Below are 21048 nucleotides of genomic sequence, written 5' to 3'. Positions count from 1 at the left end.
GATATATATAAGGGGTTCTCTGTAGCTCTGCTATTTTAGATTAAACCATATGCACCTTTTTACTTTAAATTTAAAAAAAAAAAAAAAAAGTTTTCAGATAGTTTTTAAATGCCCTTCAGTTTTTTTTAAACATTAAAGTTTTTAATGCCCTTCAGGTTGCATTAATTCAATCAAAATTCTCTATGCACAAACGTGCTCTGTGCTTCATCAATGTTCAGTGAAATATCAGCTTCAGAAAAGATGATTTCAGAGCTATTGGAGTCAGTGGGCTTCAATACTGTCATTTTGGCAGAGGTGGAAACTAACAAATAGCTTCTGGTTTCGATATTAATTATAAAAATTTTGTTACAGAACAGTGCTGTTTGTGGCTTTGGTATTGAGCAAGGGAAAATCAGACAAAAAGGCTCTGTGTGCCATCTAGTGGCTCTCGATAGCTTTCTTGGCTTAGTCCACAATTAAGTTTTGCAATATGTAAGCTCTTGTTTGTCCTCAGTACTATCATTTTCTTTAAAACCATGTCATTTTACCTTGGTGATGGGAAAATTCTGTACCATAGCTAAAGAAGGAAATGAGATCGGTGTCTGAACTTCACCAGATTTTACTGATTTCATTAGAAGCAATCTCATAGCAAACAGCAATGCCCTCCCTGTGTGAATAAACACTGATTTCTGTAAGCATGAAGAGCTAACTGGTAACATTTGGTATTCTTTTAAAGTATTTTAAGATTGCTTTTTTATGTAACTACCATTACTGCCCTCAGAAACCAGGATCGTGGGAACATAAATTATTCTTTATATTTTTAATCTTCATTAATAAACATACTTCTTGTCACTGCTTTAAATCTGTCAGAAAAATCCTGAATTCTGTACAGTGTTCTTTTTTTTTTTAAAGTTAGGATAATGCTTTTTTTTTGTTTGTTTTTAACAGAAAAATCCAAGACCAGTGACTCACCAGTTCCAACAAAATTTAGATTATTACAAAGCACGTGGAGCAGACTTGATGAATAAAACCCGGTAAGCTATTTCTGAAGATGTTTTCACTGAACTAATATCTTACATAAATAAAATGTTCCATAAGTCACTTTTATCCCAAACAAGAATTACATAAGCAGTGTTAGAAGCACGTGTACTTAGTTCATGAAATTTAATTTGAATCTTTACCTTACTATTACCTGAAAAATGGAGGTTTCACAGATAGTGCTTTGGTCAGATCACTGGCTTCTTTTTCTAAGGCTAAGATGATTCATACACAGTGATTTGTATACTAAAAGCAGGGGGTAAAACATTGATGTGAGTTCAGGGGCTACAATTGCATTACATACAAATGTAACACAAGCTGTACAAGTTAAATTAATGTAAATACAGTCTGAAGGAATTTTTACTAAACCATTTTGCAACATTCCTTCCTCACTTTTTTTTTTTTAGAAATGGCTTGTATCAATATGACTTTATCTGTTTGTAAGTAGTCTAGTGGTGGCTGTGCCCTGGCAGGATGGCTGGTGCTGATGGCAGGTGACTGTTGCCTCCCGTTGGTTGTCAAAAGCTGTTGTGTTTATTTAATTTTTTAAATGGTCTCAAGACTTGCCCCAGATTAAAAAATAATAATAATTTGGAAATGCCAGAATAATTATTTCAAGGATTTTGTGTGGAAACAGGTCATAAAGACCAAACAGGAACGACACCTGTTGGAAACTTAAACTCTAAGGACACAAATAGCCACTAAATCTGTCAATTCATTGCACTCAGGAGAAATTCTTTAGAATGGTTCAGATAGAGGAGTAAATCAAGAGAAATTTATCTCAACGCAGGACCATTTAGAGTAGGTCAGACATGGTAAATCTGGTTAGGATTAGAGAAGAACTAGAGATCTACACTAGAGAGAGATGGAGGATGTAACATCAAGAAATGTTTCTGCAGTGAGTAGAAACACGGATTGGGCAAGCTAACAGATCATTTTCATCTGTAATTCCACAGACTCAATAATATATTTAAAATATATTTAAAACTCTCTTAACATGTATTGCTTTTATGTAAAATATCTTAAATCTCTGACATGTATTGCTTATTTTATCACATACAAAATTTTTTAATCTGTCATATTCATAAATTTATCTCTCATCTGTCATAATGGCTACTTACTGAAGAGAGAAATGCCTTTGCATAAGGCTTGCTTAAAACAAAACATTTTTATCTTAGCAGAAAACTGCAGAGATTGAATCATCTTCCCACTGCTAGTTTAAAAATACACCATTCATAGTCAAGGTCAATGATGCTTATTGTGATGAAACAAAATTGTTTGCTTCATAGATGGAATTCACGTCTCCTTGATATTCATATTTTTAAACTGATGCCTTGCTTTTAAATGCATCCACTGATAACTGTACAACATAATCAATCAGCATTTTTCTTGTAATTGTTGTGTATGTCTGATACATTTAGATGGCTAAAATGTAGACATTGATCAGTGTTTAATGGCTGTAATCATCCTTTGTGTTAATATATCAGACATTTAAACAGTAAGAAATAGATACATTGTTCTTATTTTCCTGAACTCCCACTTTTTTTGTGCCTTCTCCAGAGATCTAACACCTTGCTATTGTTCATTTTCTGAAGCTGCAATACAGCGAAATCACACAATGAATTGTAAGACTTTTGTTAAGACTGCCTCATGACAAAAAATGTAGATAACATCATTACTTATTTTTCATGTATGTATATGTGTTCTGAGTTGATCATTAGTAGTCAGTTCAGAGCCAAGACTTACAGAGGTACTAGCAACTGCAATAACTATCCTTTCTAATTCTCAAATAATTATAAAACATTATTGCATATTGTTGTTGAAAGCATTCAAATTTATGTTTTGAACACAATGGCGTAGAGAAGACTTTTGGTGTTTGTTGTTTCTGTTTAGTATAGTATCTCAAGAACTCTCCTTCCAACCATCCAAAAATAGAAATAATCTAACTTTTGGCCTACATATATGTCAAAGCAGCAAGTTACACAGTGTAGCAGGAAAAATGATTTATTTTATTAGGCAAACATACAGTTGAAAAAAAGCAACAAGCTGGTGGACACAAATACACAAACAGATGAAAATTAAAGTTTCCATGATCCATTATATTCGATTGTGTTTGCTTCTTTACAAAAGCTTTGTCTCAAGCATCTGTGGACCATCAGGATTCCACTGATGCAGTTAACTCAAAGCATCCAGTGACTTTGTCACTTATGTACTCTCTGAGAAAAAGCTCTGCTTCCAGTAAATACCATTTTTTGTGCAAAATCAAGCTTTTTTTAACTTATTGTCAAGACTCCAAACTTTGAGGCAACACAAATCTGGGATGCATTGTGCAAGCCATTATCTTCTTTGTAAGGTGGTGATTCGGGTGAGTGAGGATCCATAGCACCCTAGACCTGGGGATTAGTCCTGGTGGACCAAGGAGAAAACATGCCAAATACACGAACGTTCAGGTTCTGAATCTCAACAAATTATTACTGATACGGCCCTGAAATCAGTGAGGCAGATTCACTGCAGACTATTGATATCTGCTTGATATCTGCTAAGGCAGCAATTAATATTTCATCTTCCACCTTTAAAGCTACAATCTGTGTGTTCTTTACGGAATGGAGAAATCATTAAACAAAAGGCTCTGTGCTGATTCTTCTGAGGCCACATATATGGAATCAAGAAAACCTTTTTTTTTTTTTTTTTTTTTTCCATTAAGTGTCTCTGCATACCCTGGGGAACTGATTAATAACCAAATCTGCCAAATAGTAGCAGAGTAAAATTTAATAATAATAAATACTATATCACGTCCTCTTCTTCAAATCATTAGGACTATTTAACTTGCTTTTGAAACTGTTTGAGTCCCCTACGGGAACATTTTATAAACCTGCAAATACTCTTTCTGTAGTTACTTTGTCTGTTACTTTGAGGTGACTACAGAAAGACTTCTTGCAATATTGGTAGCAATTAATAAAATGGGGAGATGTGGAAACATCCTGTAGTCAATATTCAACAATCATTCTCCACACTCCTGCTCTTTCAGAAATACATGACATGCTCTCTTTCTTCATCACCAGTCTGTGGCAGGAGAGCCCTATCTCATGAGTCTGCAAGCTAAACATACTTTCTTCTGCTTTCTCTCATTTTAATCTTATCTATCCTTTGTCTAAACAACTCAACTGTTGTTATTTTCTGGTTATGTTCTATACACATGTATGTGTTCATATTGTGTATTTGAAAAAATACATATATAGAGAGCCAGGAAAACTATATGAAAGCTGACATCAAAATTACTTTTTCAGGCACATGCACAAGTTACAAGTCACCTATATTAATTTGTTTGTAATTCATTTTTTACTCCAAAACATTGTGAAACAATTTTTCCCAGTAAGATGATTGTATTGGTTTTAGTTAAATATATTTCTTCAAATCTTTTAAACACAGCTATTTATATCACTGATGTGTAGATCAGTAAAATAAAACATCAGGAGTGGAAAGGTCTCTGTGATTGTGATAGATTTCTGTGCAGGGTATTTCAAGCATTAATTATATAAAACAGGAAAATATTGCATGAGCAAATGAGAATGGCTTTGCTGATCTCTGGGTTACGTGAACACTTACACTGCGAATTAGAAGCTGCTTTGCCTCTTTATTTTAGACAGATTAAATGGTTTGGTAATTTTCTCATTCTTAACGTTGCATGTAACCGAAGTGAATTAAATATCCACTGTAGTTAAAAATAAAAGGTAACAGTGATAAGGATCATGACCCAATATATGTGTTATATCCTGAAGCCATTCTTCAGCCAAAATCACTTTTGCAATCAGGATTCCCTTTACAAAGCACTTGGCTTGAAATGACTAGTTTGGGCAGAAGGTGAAATAAGAGCAAAAGACATGTAGCTTTGCCAACTTAAAAGCAGAATCTGGTGTTAGTTTTATTTGTTAAAAGAAATGTCTGTGTTTGAGTTATTCTAAACATTTAAGAGAATTTAATTTAACAGAAATAAATATTAAAGTAGTCTTGGAATAAGAAGTGCAGAAATCAAAGTTTTCTTATGTTTCTGACACTTTTCATTTAAGAAGACAATTTAAGAAAAGTCATGCAAAATTATTTGTTTAGGTTTAGTTTGCATTTTTCAGGAAGAAAGGACCAAAAGACTTTGACCACTACTGGTTAGGAAAAACATGCACCATGTTATCCCTATGGTTCCTGTGTATGTTCCAGTGTGACTGTGATAAAACATGTTCTTTGTATTGCTCAAGTCTTGTTGGTGTTTTTTTTTCCCCCATTTTGAAAAACAATGCATGCATGCATTACTGTGTCTGAACTGTTGGCAAGGGTGTGGTGATTTCTTTTTTTCTCTTTCCAGCGCCAGTGCTAAGGCTGCTCCACTGAACATCAACAAAGTCTCCAACAGCTTGCTGAATTTTGGCCGAAAGCTGATTGCTCCAGCTATGGCTTCAGGTAGTGCTGTGGGCCCTCCAGCCAGTGGGGGCAGCTTTCCTGCACCTGCAGTGGCCATCCGCAGCACAGCAGAAGCCCCCCAGTACCACCACCACCACCACCATCAGCAGCAGCACCACCACCACCACCAGGCGCAGCAGCAGAGAATGATGAAATCCGAAAGCATGCCAGTTCAGCTGGGAAAAGGTAACGCTGAAACACGCGACAATGCGATCACAGGAGGAAGTGTTGTCATGTGCCTCAAGGACTGAAGAAAGTCCTTTTACTGATTTTCGATCAATGGGTTCACATCTGGAGGAAACAAAAAAGACAGGATTTTGTTAAGCAGGATGTTTGCAGTGTAATGTAGAATTAGACATTATGTCAAGAGTGCACAGATACTATAGGAAGTTTTGAACCTTTGAAAAAACAGCAAGTTACACAAAACATACCAGCAAACTTCACTGTTGCCGTAGGCATTATCTATCTTGCTATATGTTAATTTTGCAGTCTTTTAAATGCAATGTTTTTTTGACTGTAAGACTAATTTCATATAGGTATTTTTTCAGGTTATTGGCACAAATCCCATGCATAACAATATTAGCCAAATATGACCGCAGGATGTTAGATTAATTACGGAGTAATTCTTAATAAACAAAATCTTATTCCCTCTAGAATGTGTGGAGCTTACTTGAGAAGTTATTTGAACAGTTACATGTATTTTCCTTATCGTAATTCATGATGGCCCTCTGCACTTTTTCTATTTAATAAATCCTTTTCCTGGAGCCTTTTTTTTTAACATTTTTGAAGGACAGTTTATTTGAACAACAAAGTCAGCGAGCTCAGTTTTGGTCTTTGCAAGGAGTATGCAGAACAATACCGTATCTGCTGCTTCTAGCAACTCTTCCTAAGTAATGGTTGAAAGTGTGAGGGCTGGTCAAGGTGCTGGTTGCACTGAACCATTGCATAGTATTACATAATGTTTTTCACAAGATTTGAAAGCCTAAGAGAAAGGAAATGACACTTCCATAGCTCAGATCGATGGTTCTTTCTCTTTCCCGTGGCACCTTTGCGGTCCAAAGTTAGTCCTTGCATGACACACCTCTTCCCCAGGAGATACTGAGTGAGCAGAATTCAGTGGTACATCTGTTCTCACGAAGCAAAGAGATGGATGTAATTCTTTAAGGGTCACTACAGCTGCTTGGCGCAATCCAGATTTGTAGCTTCCCTCAGAATCCTAGAACCTCCAAAATGGCTCCAGCAAAGGTTTTACAGTCCCCAGGACTGTGCAAATGTGAAACCAAAATGCAGTAATTTCTTGCTGTACAGTAGCCTCATTTGGTTTGTATTTATAATTGTCTTTTACAGTCCTTTGTGAATCCTTGATGTAAATCCTGCTTAAGTCAATGGAAGTAAAATTAGGTCTAAAAGGAAATTATTTCCACAGCTCTGGACAGGTTCTTCTATTTGCTTTTTAAAAAAAGTTCCATAGTTCCATTATCCTATGCCTGATTTTATAGCTTCTGGGTTGAAAAGTGATTTTCTTTTCCTTGTTTAATGTGAAAAAATCTGTAAGCGCCTTCTGTAGGTGGAATCTGTCGTAGCTTATCAAGGATGGCCCTGTTTATGCTCCAATATGTTAACAAATTTGAGGCGTAGTCCGGAAACACACCTGACACTTTCCATATAACAATCAGAATAAAAACTGTGGTTGGGCTTTGGTGATTGTCATGCACAAGCTGTGCACATATTTCTGCATCAACACTATATTTGCTACAACTTTTGCAGACATAATTTAAAGGCAACAAAATGTAAATATACCTTCTTTAATCAATTGAGATGACAATGAGTTTTATTTTGTGTGTTAGTGCCATGTTTGTTGTTCCAGATCTATACAGTTATCAGTATGTTGCCTGTAGTTGGATAGAATTTTTGAACGATAGCAGCTAACTACTTTTGCAAGCACTGTAATTTATATTTTTTAAGAGATGCCTAAATGGCACATAATGTCATCTCCACCCTGTCTTAAAAGTGAGTCTTTTAAGTTCTTTGCAAGAAGACAGTATCATCACCTTAAGAAAGTTCTGGTGGGTCTGCAGCGGATGAGAGCACTTCCTGGCAGGTCTGAACAAAGTGCTTCAGGGGCTAGGGATATAGGACATAAACAGACATATCCAGAGAAACTCTTATTCCACTTATTCTGTTTGTACTGAACTCCTTAGCTTTAAGTGCCTTTTGATTTTGTGTGCTGGCTTTTGCTGAGCTCTGGCTTCTGCTCTAGCTTTTGGGTTTCTAAAAGCTGCTTGGTATGGTTTGTAACTGACAAGCTGTATCTAACTGTCTAATGTTCCTGTTCTTCACTGTGTTTTCAGCTTTCCTTAACCTCCTGGAACTGGGTTATTTAGCTGAGATAGACAGAGGCATGCACTTTACATTTGAGTTGATAGTCATTTGCACTTCCAATTGATCTACTACTCACAGATGTTTAGTTGGACAATATACCCAAAGAATGAAATGCTGTACATCTGACAGGGATCAAGTCAGTAACAGAAGCTATACATTTTTCTCATCTCATATTAGTCCTTTCAGCTTTTAAATGTTCAAGTAGTGTTGATAATTTAAATTAACATGTAGGGTGCTGTAAGTTTGAAGAGATTAAATTCAGTGCCTTTGTATGAAGTGTGAAGAAGTCATTGGTAACAAAATGTCTTGAAGGACTGGCAAAATAATCCTATCCCAGCTTTAACAGCTCTGCTTTAGCACAGTTAGCACTCGTGTCACAAACCAGCAGCAGTGGCAGGTGTCACTCATGCATCCACCTCAAGGGGTGGCAATTGCTGTGCTGTGAGGGGTAGTTGTTTTATATCATCAGAAGGAATTGTTTTTCTTTCCAAAGTTTTTGCACTTGCTGAATTTCCTTAAAAAAATGCATAAAATTTAGAGAATGTACATGGAAAAACAGCAGGCATACTGTAAAAAAAAAAAAAAAAAACATAATTGCAAGCCTGAAATTCCAGATGAGTCTTCAACATTACAAATCACAGTTGAACAAAGTATCCAGACACCTAATTGGAAAATCAGTTCCTCCTAATAATATATTAATCCCATTCAGCCTGTCCTCGGCACAGAAGAATGGGTATCATTACTGATTACTTATGCAAGGTAGCCTGCTAATACAAAAAGGATTAAAATAGTCTTTTGATCCTTTTTGATCTTTCACAATGAAAGAATTGATTGGCACAAATGTTACATTTAAATCTAGAGTTCATTGGATTGTCAAGTTGAGTTTGTGGTCTTGAAAGACAAAAATACTGATAATGAAAAAATCTGGAAGAAAAAAAAAAAGAAAGCAGAATTGTTGCCTTTGCATTTAACCAGATTCTTGAGCATTCAGAAACTGCATAATCTTTGATTACCAAATGCCAGTGTGTTGCCAGAAAAAAAGCATTTCTCTTTCACTTCTTCCCTGATAGTGCATTATACAGTTTTCCTTCTAGGTCCTTTCTCAATGAAACCCAAAAGGATTTTTGATTTGAATGCCACTTTATCACAAGGACACATTAGAACACCAGTTTGAAGAGGAAGTTCTGCCAAAACTCTGATCAGCTATTTAAAGTGTTTCCAGGCTTCTGTTTATTTGTATGAGTTGATGCTTCTGAGGCATTTGTTGTAGCAGGAATAGAGTTTCCACAGTCACCTAATATGCCCTAACGAAATTATCTCTGTATGTAGAATTAGTTAGGAACTATGCCTAGAATATGAGTATGCTTTTTCTGAAGGAAAAAGAAGTTGTCCTTACTGACAGCAGAACTAAAAACATGTGAAAATAATAAGATACTCACTTAAAATGTTTTTATCCTTAAAGAAAAAAAAAAAAAAAAAAAAGTATATATTGTACGTAAATATTCTTAGGTAATTATGAAATTTTCTTGACAGCATGAACATGATACTCCCAAACTAGCAGAATGGCAGAAGTGCCAGAAACGAGACATTTTTGGCTGTTTGTTGTAGACAGTTCAGACTGTGAACACTGCTGAAACCACTGCTTTTTTCCATGTGCATGGAAGCAGCGTGTATGTAAAAGGCCAGCTATTAAAACTTCCCATTCACCTTTGCCTCAACTCAGGAGGCTCTCTTGCAGTATATATCCCGTTCACGCCGGGGTCTCGCTGCTGAACAAAGCAAGAAGTTGAAGGTCTCTATTTGGGTGAACTGCGTGTGCTCGGGAACCCTTCTAACGTGTCTGTTTGTCCACCAGGCGAGGCGGCCAGGGGCAGCGATGCCACACGGCCTGCTCCTGTGCAGAACCCCCCAGCCCACCCAGGTACAGTTGCCGTGACAACGGCGAGTGGTTTTGTGCCTTCAGCATCACCATGGGGCTGCCAAGGGACCCCTGCGGGTTTTCTTCATCTGTGGCGTCTCCATTCCCCCTGTTCATTGCCATTGTCCATCCACCAAGCGGCACTGTTGTGTAGAAGGAAAAAAAAAAAAGCAGCTTTGCTTCATCCCTCCCTGACTGCTGTGTATGGCTCTGCGGTCACATTCCCGTACGCCGGCATCTGTCCTCGTTGAAAGTCTGCACTTGCCTTGTAGTTTTTAGTCCATTTCACACTTCAACGTGTGGGGCGATTTGACCATCAACCTCCCATTTAGTCACATAACTTCCCTGTTGTTGTGTTTGGGGCAGGTATTTTGAGTCGGACATCAGCATTAATGCTTTTAATTAAAGAGAAGCTTGCCTGCCTCGCTCTGCAATAAGCATACACATTTGTGTGATGAGTTGGTTCGCATAAATTTCAGAAGTGCTGGAAGTCTTTGTTCCCATTTCATTGTAGGGGGGGAAAAAAAAAGGAATCTAATTTATCTGAAGTTTAAAAGTTCTATAAAACTCATGTCATTCTTTTTGCAGATTTTAATACTCTACATCCTGACTATGGCAAATAGAGAGTAATAGATGAGAGATCTGAATGGTTTTGAATTATAGATTGTGCCTTGCTTCTGTTCTCTTTGGTATCTTTGTCCTTCACTCTCCTTGTAACTGTGGTAGCTATTCTTTCCTCTGTAAGGGCCAAATAGAGAGTGAGCCATTGGTTTTGTATGTCATCTGTGCATGTCTCCTTTGATTGTTCCTATATTCTCCTATAGTTATGGAGGTAGAGCCCTCCAAAGATCATGGTTATCTCCCTTACAACTAAACTCAAACTTTGTAAGACTTGCAATTCACTTTTCTTTCATTATAAGTCTTCTCCACACCTTTTGTCATCTTCTTTCCACTTCATTGGAGATCCTTATTATAGATCACATTACACATCTCCACCCTCTGACCTGCTGACAACACCAACAGTTCAGTCCCTTTTCCCACTACCTCATCTGTCTATTTTTCAAATGGTTTTGAAACAGAGCATTTGTAAAGCTAGTGTTGGCCCCAGTAATCTTTAGCAACAGGCAAGTAGAGAGTTAGAAGCCAGCACATGGAGGTCACACTGCTCCCTTTCGTCTCAGAAGGGTATGTATTTTTAGTGCATGAAGCCCAGTGCATCATTACTGTGAACTATTTATGGATTTTTGTGTGCATATATATATTTTTAAGATATCCTTATGTGTTCTGACTACTGTTAACATCAGTAGCTCTTTCTGTGTTCCTCTTAAGCATCTATTTGATTTCCATTCTTATGGTTTCTTCAGTGTGATTCATACAGGCTTTAGGATTTTCTGGTATGTGTTTAGGTGGTCAGAGAGGTGGCTTCTATGTGATCTATTAAGGAGGCATAATGTATTTATCAGAGATTGATAGAATGAGCAGAAGAAATTTAGTCTTGGTTAAGTGATGCTCTTGGGTTGCTCACTGAGCTGATGAAGAAGAATGAGATGTGCTTGGTTAGTTGGTAAGTGTAGATTGTTGTATCACTTTGTATGTTTTGCTTGTGTGTTGGGGGTAAGAATTCTGCTCTGTTTTTACTTGCCTTTTTTTACTGAAGAATATTCCAGTATTAGAAACTCTCTTGAATGATCCTGAGCTATTGAGTGAGGAGAATGTTTCACACTGCTGGTTAAGAAACATGCTGAATCAATGAGACAAACTACAGAAAAGATGCAAATGTCATTTTGTGTTTAATCTGCCTGAGACCCTGAAATCTCAGCATTGGTGTTATATTGTATTTTCAGTCTTACAAGAGGGTTGTTAATGCCTCAAAAATTGATGCATGCATAATACATCTGACAGACTTCAGAAGCATTGTGGTGACTTCAGTCAACTGTTCGTGCAGTAGCTTTACTAAACTAACCATGTTGGGAGCATCACAGGTAGCTTTCTTTATACAGTAGGGAAAATATGTTTGGTTGGTGTGAATTGTCTTACAGCTTTCTTCTTATTTCCAGCTGTAAAATTGATTATTCCTTTGGATATCAGAAAACCCTGTTACAGTACAGGAGCTCTCCTTTATGACTTTCAACAAGCACACTCTAATTCTTCATATGTGTTTGTCTTGCATAATTACTAATCTCATCCCCTAAATATATCATTGTTGTTCACATGGTTGGGGTCAGCATAAAAATATAAGTTTCCTGATGATAATTTTCTCAAATTTGCTTACTCACGCAGCAGGGTCAGATCACAGAATCACAGAATTGTCTAGGTTGGAAGAGACCTCAAGATCATCGAGTCCAACCTCTGACCTGACACTAACAAGTCCTCCACTAAACCATATCACTAAGTTCAACATCTAAACGTCTTTTAAAGACCTCCAGGGATGGTGACTCCACCACTTCCCTGATGCTACTGATTAGAATCCCAAGCTTTCTTCTTACCTTCCATTTGGTATAAAAAGTACTTCTGTTTTAGTGTATCTCCATCTTAGTTTCATTACATCTTGTGTTGCTTTTATTTTTCATCTTTATTATATTTTACAGTCCATAATAACCTGATTATTCAAAGCTCTTGGTGCTGTTTGAGCAAATTTCCTTTTACAACAGTTGTATTGTTCTCTCCACAAAATCCCAGCTATACATATTTCTTCTCTTGTTTGGTTATGCAAGTAGGTATATATTCTAGTCCTCCAAACTGTGATCCATCTTTTCAACTGTAGCTGTTTAGTAAGCAAAGTGTTTGCCACAGAGATACTTCTCTTTCCTTTTTTTTACTTCTCTTGTCTTTTCAAATTTTCTTTTTTCTTTACTTCTCTTTTATTTCTCTTTCCTTCTCTTGTCTTTTCAACTTCCTATTGTATTTTGGAACTTTTTTTTTTTTTTTTTAAGAACAAAAAATAGAAAAAAAAATATTATGAAGCATTTTTCCCCTCATTTTACCGAGCTGTATTATATCATATGCATGGGTTCATCAAATATATGTAAAGCATCCCTCTACCAATGTTATCTGTGAAACTTTACTACATAATCTGCTTATTGTTGATGACATGAGCTAAGCATCATGCAGTGGAGATGTTTGTGAAATACATACATTGTTCTTTGTTTAACCTTTTTTGTTTTTAATCTTCAACCTATGTGGAAATTATCTTCTTACTAGGATGATAAAGAAAGCCCGTTTGGTCTAATTTATATGTAAAAGAATATTTTTTCATTGTTGTTCATTTTGTACATCTTACATCGTGGTTTTTTGTTTTGTTTTTTGTATAGCATTTATATTGGTTACTTTGGCTTATCTGTGTGATTTTCTTTTATATATGCTTTACTTGCTAAAATGTGCCGTCTCACCTGTGCCAAAACTATTTTTGTTTTACCTAATGTAAAACCACACTTACATTGTAAATTGCCAGTAAGAAATGCATGAAAAGTCTTTTTCTTACATAAAGGCAACTGTAAGGATAATGGTGTTGCCAAGTGACATGATTTTATCCTAAAATTAGAAATCTTCTTAAAACTACCTTGTGACTGAATTAGTTCTGCTGTTTGCCATGCAGTGTTTTGTCCTTTTCCACCACTAGAATGATTTACAGAATTGGAGATTCATGTTCATCTAGTTAGTGCATATCCCATCTCACTATAAAATTTGAAAGCAAAAGTTAAGTGAGCTCTTGCAGACTCCATTTCCTGCACCTGAAGGAAGCTGTTGAGACTGAGGGGTACATGATACGTGACTAGAGAATGATGGTACATGACTTTCTGAGAAGCAGCAGAAAAATGCAGTTCAATTGACTAGGTGGGAAGGGGAGAATAGATAATGGAAAAACTTGTAACAAGGAAGTCACAGAAGTACAATAAGCAAAGTGAAGGGGTCCAAAGAAGAGGAAGAGGTGGCAGAGCAGTGTCCATAGGAGTGTGAGAAGCAGGACATACAGTGTAGGACAGTCATCAGAGAGAAGAGCAAAATAATGCTGTTGAAAATGAAGGAAAAACTAGGAAACAGTTCGTATGCCGTTTTTCTTCCAGAAAGCTTTAGGAATATTAAACTCATATTCTTTCCTGGTTTTTGTCCTTTTTGGTCCATTTTGTGATGTGGTATCTTATTTTCTTTGCTAGTGCAATCTGTTAGTCTTTTTGCTAAGGTGACATTTTAAATGGATCTGTATTTATTCCCTGTAGAAAATGTGAATTGCTGTTTTTGTGTGGCTGTGGCTGTGCAATATATGCCATGTAGGTCAACTGCCACAGAGAATTTGGCTTGGGCTTTGTCTCCACCCTGCAGGTGGCCGTGGCCAAGCGTGACAGTGCTGATTTGCACACCACTTTGAGGACAGTTACTGTTCTAGATCTTAAATGACTGAATATTAAGATGGTTCTGTAAGAGTAGTTCCTGCTAGCTGTTTCCCTTTATATAAGATGTTTGAACTCAACATACGTGGTACCTTCTGCACCTAAAGATGAATTTCTTTGTTTTCTACAGCCTTTTCTGTCTCTATTTGCTTTTGTTTCTTTGTCTTTTAGTTTTCTTACATTCCTCTAGAAACATGGGGGAAGACCACAGTGTAGTCTACGAAGGGTAGACTAACTCATTCCAGAAAAGGAATTACAGTTTTGTATTTTTAGAATTGGTATTGGATCCACAATGACAAGAAGTGTACAAAAAGGTATATTAAGTGCTTTGGAAGGCCTGTGCAATAATATGTGGCATATCTGAGAGTAAAACTGGTTGGAGCAGAAGCAGTTTAGAACAAAGAAGGAAGAACCTCTGGCATCTGCAAGGCAGGCGGTTTGGAGTTTGATTATGGTCTTGCAGAGGAGTTGAAGTTGCACTTGTAACATCTGGATGATTTAGTTTCAGTGGACCATTCTTAAGGCTATAAAAAGTAGCATGAAAAGCATGAGCACACACAAAAAAAAAAAAAAAGGGAAAGGAAAAGAAAAGGGAGAAGCTAAACAATTTTTTCAGTCAGAATAACTGACAAAACAGGAAAAGGGAAGAATTCTAGGCCTGAGTTTTATATGGTTTTGTTGTTTGTTTTCAGAATGGCAAATTCTGTACTTGTGCTGTGTCACGCTGGATTGACTTCCTCAGATAATTGAAAGTTGTGGTTTTTTTTGAAAACTAGCATCTGTCCTAATGCAACATTTTCATAATGAAAGTTAATGAAAACTGACATATATATTGTTTTTTCTTCTGGAGCTGTTCAAATAAAAAGTTATATTAAATATTTCAAAACCCTCTGCAGGCTTCAACTGGAAGAAACAGTTCTTGTCAAAGAATGTCTCATTACATACTGTGTCATGGTAAAAAGCTCAGGCAGGTGTGACCTCACCATGAAAGTAGACAATACTAGATTCTTTAGAAAAGATGCATGAACTAGTAGTAATGAAATATTTCGATTTCATCAAAATCTGTTAGGTGAAGATGGCCTTAAAATTTGAGGCATGAGAACTTACATTCTGTCTGTAAGTCAAGTTATTGTTCCCTGTTGTAAGTCTAGATACTGTCATCTACATATTAAATGTCAAACCCATTCTTAGAATCTGATGTTCTTATTTTGTTTTGTCAAGTTTTAGAGCGCATTTGGTGAGGGAAAAATGATTTCATTTGCAGTGTTGATGACATGAGATTTATTTATTTTTATTATGAGATGCACTTCTTGTTCATTATGCAGCAGAGAGAAGCTTCTCAGTCTACAGATGTATATACTGGGAAGGTATTTATATATATATATATTATATAGCATATATATATGTATATATACTATATAATGTGCATTTGTGTATATATACCTATATATGCACTAAGATTTGTATTTTTCTTTCATACAAAAGTCGAGTTCTGTGTATGTCAAAATAGTTCTTCAATCTCAGTGCATGCTAATACACTTCAACATTTCATTCTGTGTTGAGCTATCCATGGATCTCAGTGAATATCAATTAAGACAAGGAAGTATTTACAGGGAAAAGAAACAACATACTGATTAATTCTCCTCTTACTTTACACTTGTTTTGCAGGCCAGACTTCAAAAAACATCAGTTCATCTCCAAGCATAGAGAGCTTGCCTGGAGGACGTGAATTTACAGGATCTCCACCTTTGTCTGCATCAAAAAAGGATTCATTTTTCAGTACAATCTCCCGTTCTCGTTCCCAAAGCAAGACTATGAGCAGAAAAGAGTCTGTGAGTTCTTTAACTTTTTAAACTATTTTAATGTCACACTGCATTACTTGTTAGAGCCAATCATTTCTCTCATTCATTAAGCACTTGTACTTGAAAATGTTTCCCTCAGCTCAAATTAACAGCAAAAGTAGAAATAAGCTATTTAAACTGTTTCTGTTGAGTAACATCTCCATTATGGATTCCATCCCATAATCCTACTTGAGCTGAAACTGTGAAAGTGCCTCATTCCTCTGAGAAAGAGGAAAGAACTCCTGTAAGTTACTTTGCTTTGTTAGACTTTTGGTTTAACCCTGAAGTTAATAAACAGTTCAGTGGGGAGCGTGAATGCTCAGCAGATCCAAACATGTCCATCTGTTATCCCTGAAATTCTTTAATACATACGAGATTTCCCAGTGTCTGTAGCATCTGTAGTCTGTAGTCACAGTTTTATTTCTCACACAGCCCTGACCTTCCTTTTGGCCACAAGACATTTTTTATTTAAACAGAATATTTTCATCCAAGAAAAGCAGTTTGAATTAATCATAGGTGTGTTCCAAAGAAATTCTCATCCAGTCAGTGATATTTTAGGAGCGCTAATTTAGTAAATCTCATATGCCTTGGAGCAGGAGGATTCTTGTTTATTTTACATAACCGTTCCCCATTGGCTTTCTGCTGATTAGAACCCAGCTAGCATAGACTGAAAAAGTTGTATTTTTTGCGAGATGAAGGCAGTTTTTTTACTCTTCCATTTTTATCAATGTATATTCATATAACTTCCCTTTGATTTCAATAAAAATGAATTGTAATAGCAATATTCCTATAGTGCAGCATTCTTCAGGTATTCAGAAATCTTAGAAGCAGAGCTAAATTCAGTGCAAAAATTAATCTGAATATCTCATCATTTTTGTTCTTAAGCAGCAGAAACGTTATTAATAGTCACATTTTATTTTCAATTTGATACTTACAATGTTTTAATGAAATGCATAACTTTGCACAACTTTTTTTTCAGTTTTTATTCACTAAAAAAAAGGTTTAATTCTTGTTCTGCATTCTTCTTTGATACCTAAAGAAAAATTGTGCATTGTAGTTAGTTAAAAAGAAGCCTTAATTTTGGGTTGTATTCATTTAAGATACATCAGAATGAATTTAAAGCTAAAACCAACTCAATATCTTTCTGCTTGTCCTCAAGAGTTGAAGAAAAATGAATATACCAATATTACAATTCTCCTTTTATTCAGTTTAACAAGATCTAAATCCAAATTTTGTTTACAACTTTTATCCCAGGCAGGACTTAGGTTTTTTTGCACTTAAGTAGAGTTTAAGAATAATTCCTCCTCAGTTTTCTTATAGGAGACATAGAAGAAATTTTCATGATAACACTCAGAGTCAATTAGAGTCTATTAATGACCACTATATTTTCAGGTTAATAATTTCCCTTATTAGTGAACTTTTATTAATCTTTATCAAGGATTTTGAACAAAGGTGCTAATTGGAACACATTTGTAGTCCTTATGATAATTTTCAACAGTTTGGTGGTCATGATAATCTAAGATGAGTATTGATTTTTAAAGACATTGTTTGAACTGTGATAAACTTTACATTGTAGCCTTGAATGACTGAATGGCTAGGAAAGGTTTTAGGCTATCAAAATCTGTGTCTCCTTGTGTTTGTCTCTGACTGACTTTTGATATAGGAAAAAAAAAAATTATAGCAGCTCTGAGAAGAGAAGTTTTGTTTAAGTCTGTACTTTAATTCCTTAAGATTATGTTGTAGTTTTTATTTTCCTGTAAATTTCATGATCTCTAGTGTTCTATTTAAAGAAAACCCCAAAGAGTTCATCCTAACCTCCAGAAACAGTTGCAGCAGAATTCTCCAGTCTTATGATTGCTTCCTTTATAGCTGTTTTCTAAAGGAAAATAATAATAATAATAATAATAATAATAATAATAATAATAATGATAATAATGATAATGATAATGATAATAATAATTCATTTTATTTATAAAAACTGAACTGTTTTACATTTTTACATTTGTCTCTAGTAATCATAGAGATTGTATTACTAAGCATTGTGGAAATTACTTTTGTTGGAACATGGCCATGCATCTATCACTTTTTATAAAGATGCTTTTAAAAGCAGTCATTCTGTGTGTAATGGATGAAGGAGAATCCATTTCCCCTTCATCTTTGTAATTCTAATTAATGTCCTTCTCAAGGAAAAAGTAGGAATGGAATGCATACATAAAAATATGTCCTTCAACGTGGAATTAAAAAAGGTGATTCCCACATACCAGAGGACATTCCTGTGGCATTGTCAAAGGATGAATGGGAATGTCATCATCACCTGTATCACAGGTCCAGTTCTGGACTCCCCCATATAAGAGAAATATAGACACACTGGAGGTTGTCCAACAAAGGGCCACAAAGGTGATGAAGGGACTGGAGTACTGCGTGGGTGACCAAGCACTGGAACAGGTTGCCCAGAGATGTTAAGTCTTCCTCATTGGAGATATTCAAAAGCTACATCGACATGGTCCTGTGCAACCAGCAGCAGATGGCCCTGTGTGGGTTAGACCAGCTGACCTCCAGAGGTCCCTTCCAACCTCAACCATTCAGTGATTTTGTGACAGGATAAAATGGAATGAGACTTGTCTAAATTCTTTCTTTCCTAAAGTCTGTCCAACGAGTTGGACTTTCTTTGGAAGAGTTATAATCATGATACTTAACTTGATTCATTGCCTCCAGGAACAGGATGTCTCCATTTCTCTTATTAAGGACTTAATAAGATATTAACATTTGTGTTATATTTAGTCTTCTGGATTTTTTTTTCTTCTCAAATCCAAAGATCAATTGAATGACATTTTTACTGCTGTTGACAGAAACAGATGTCCCCAGCTTTATTTAGTTAAGGAAGTGAATATATAGCCTCAGGGCTGAATGCACAATATCAGATCATATTTTGGCAACCGATGGCAGCCTGATGTTATTCACATTATTACTGAGAAGCATTAAGCTGTGTGCTAATGCAAGACCCTCCAAAAGTGTTTGAAAGTGTGTTTTGTTTTTTTTTGTGCTCAGCAGTGAAATACCTCTCTTCCTCCTTACTGCTTTCTGATAGGTTGCAATTTCTGGAGCCTCCTGACCATAAATAAGAATAGGAACATAGTAATTTATAATACAGTTCAGTGCCCATTATCTTCTGTCTGGGTCAGTCTAGCTGGAATAAAGCTCCAGAAAATTTCCACTCATAGCCTGCTTGCTGCCCCCTCACTTTCATCAGAGTTGGGAGACTGGGTACATTTGTGGGCCGTTTATTTGTGATTATGTTATATTCACTACTCCAGCAAACACCAAGGACAGTCTCTTTTCAGCAAACAGCAAAGCTGATTAGACCTTGCTTTTGTCAAATATGGTTGGCTGGTCTAGGTTTCTGGTAGAAAGTTTTGTAAATTGCTTTCAGCCATAGAGATGGGCCAGAGAGGGAACTTCAAGTCAAAAACTGCAACTGTTTTACAGAGATATTTTTAACCAAAAAGAAGATTTTCTTTTAGATAAACTGTATATTTTAATAATTTCTAAATTAAAGGTCTCAAGTTAACAAAAATCAAATGATACCTTTGGAAAATGTGTTAATTAAAGAATTCCAAAGAAGGACACGTTTTTAAGGAAAATCTGGAGAAGTTTATTTTCTTTACTAAAACAGTTTACAAATGTGGTCAAACAGAATCCTCGTTTTTAGCAAAAAAAAAATCCTGAACAAGGTGTCATCCATTATGCTGGTTTTGATTGCACAGACTTTTTAATTAAATTAAATTTGACAACATATGCTATTGTCCCCACAAGCAGGTAGAAACAACTGTTACTGCCTGTGATTTACATTTCAGGTTTATCTGATTTAAAGTTAGTTATGAGTACACCTACAGATTAGAAAATTAATGGATGCCATCATTTTTAATTAAGTAGGCATCTGCTTTACTGATTTTGGAGCCTCGTTTAAGCATGCAAGCTTGACAGTTTTACTCAAGTAGAGGTAGGATAAGAAAATCAAAGGGATAATAAAAGAAACGCTAGAGAACCACACATAAAAACTCGTGCATGCAAAATTTCATTTGAAGAAGAGCATACCTTTTGTATGATGCATGGTACTCACCTTGGAGACATCTTTTATTCCCATATCTCTTTTCCTTGACTATTATTTTTTAAATCTCTTTAAAAGGCTTTAAGCAAAATATTTGTCAGTCCATACTTAATCATGATGAACATTTGTTCAAAAATGCAAATGCTATGATGAGATGTCTTTTTTCAGTTAAACATCGTGAAGTGTGCTCTGAACACATAAGTGTGTACAACACCCAATTTCATGGTCAGTGTGTATCAGGCCTAAAGTTAAAGGCATGATGATTGTTTCTCAGTGCCTTAGGTTTAATGAACTTCGATGCCTTAACATTTTACTTCAATTAATGTTGTAGGGCACATGCTTTTTTTGTCTTTTGTTTTGATGTGAGAAAACAATTCTGACACATTAAAATTATAACTTAGTACTTAAGTTCATCTAATTTTAGAGATGGGTGAAAAGAATAGTAAACCTGAGGTGCTGCCATGTCACGTGAGCACAGTTCGTAGAAAAACCTCTGAGATACTTTGGAAGTATGATGCTTTTCTCAGTTTCCTTCCTCAGGCACCCACAACGTGCTGTGACTCAAATAAAAGAGCTGAAAACAATGCAAGGGAAAATAAGCTGCCTTTTAAAGTTTTTCATTAGAAATAACTTGCAAGTTTCATATAATTTAGGAAAAAGACAGCTGTATGCATGAGTGGCAGCTTTGAATTCTAATGCTCCGTATCTTTTTTGGAGTGATTCATTTCAGGGAAAAGAAACTGTACTGTGATAAAAGCAGAAAGTTAATTGCTTAGGAAAAAAAAAAAAAGAGAGAGAGAGAGAGATGAATAAAAATCCAAGTGGCTCAGCAGTGCTTTTTTGTCATATTGTGAGCAATAAGTATGTATACAGAACAGATCTGCAGGGCCATTTGGAAGATTTTTTAAATGTCAGTGTAAACTGTTGTCTTTCTCTGGTACC

General features: G+C 35.9%; 1 protein-coding gene across 5 annotated transcripts in view; it reads left to right on the top strand.

The window, feature by feature from the left end:
* Window positions 1–21048, top strand: part of TBC1D5 (TBC1 domain family member 5) — a 318666-nt gene that overhangs the window by 257505 nt on the left and 40113 nt on the right. For all 5 annotated transcript variants that reach the window (XM_084509911.1, XM_084509910.1, XM_084509909.1 and 2 more), the window contains 3 exons: window positions 928–1013; window positions 5375–5655; window positions 15826–15989. In XM_084509911.1, coding sequence (XP_084366037.1) covers window positions 928–1013; window positions 5375–5655; window positions 15826–15989 — 531 coding nt within the window. The remainder of the gene's footprint in view (window positions 1–927; window positions 1014–5374; window positions 5656–15825; window positions 15990–21048) is intronic.

The sequence above is a fragment of the Aythya ferina genome (genome assembly GCF_964211825.1).
Source record: "Aythya ferina genome assembly, chromosome: 2".
Lineage (NCBI taxonomy): Eukaryota > Metazoa > Chordata > Aves > Anseriformes > Anatidae > Aythya > Aythya ferina.
Note: the sequence above shows the minus strand (reverse complement) of the source record. Positions and strands in the feature narration are given on the sequence as shown.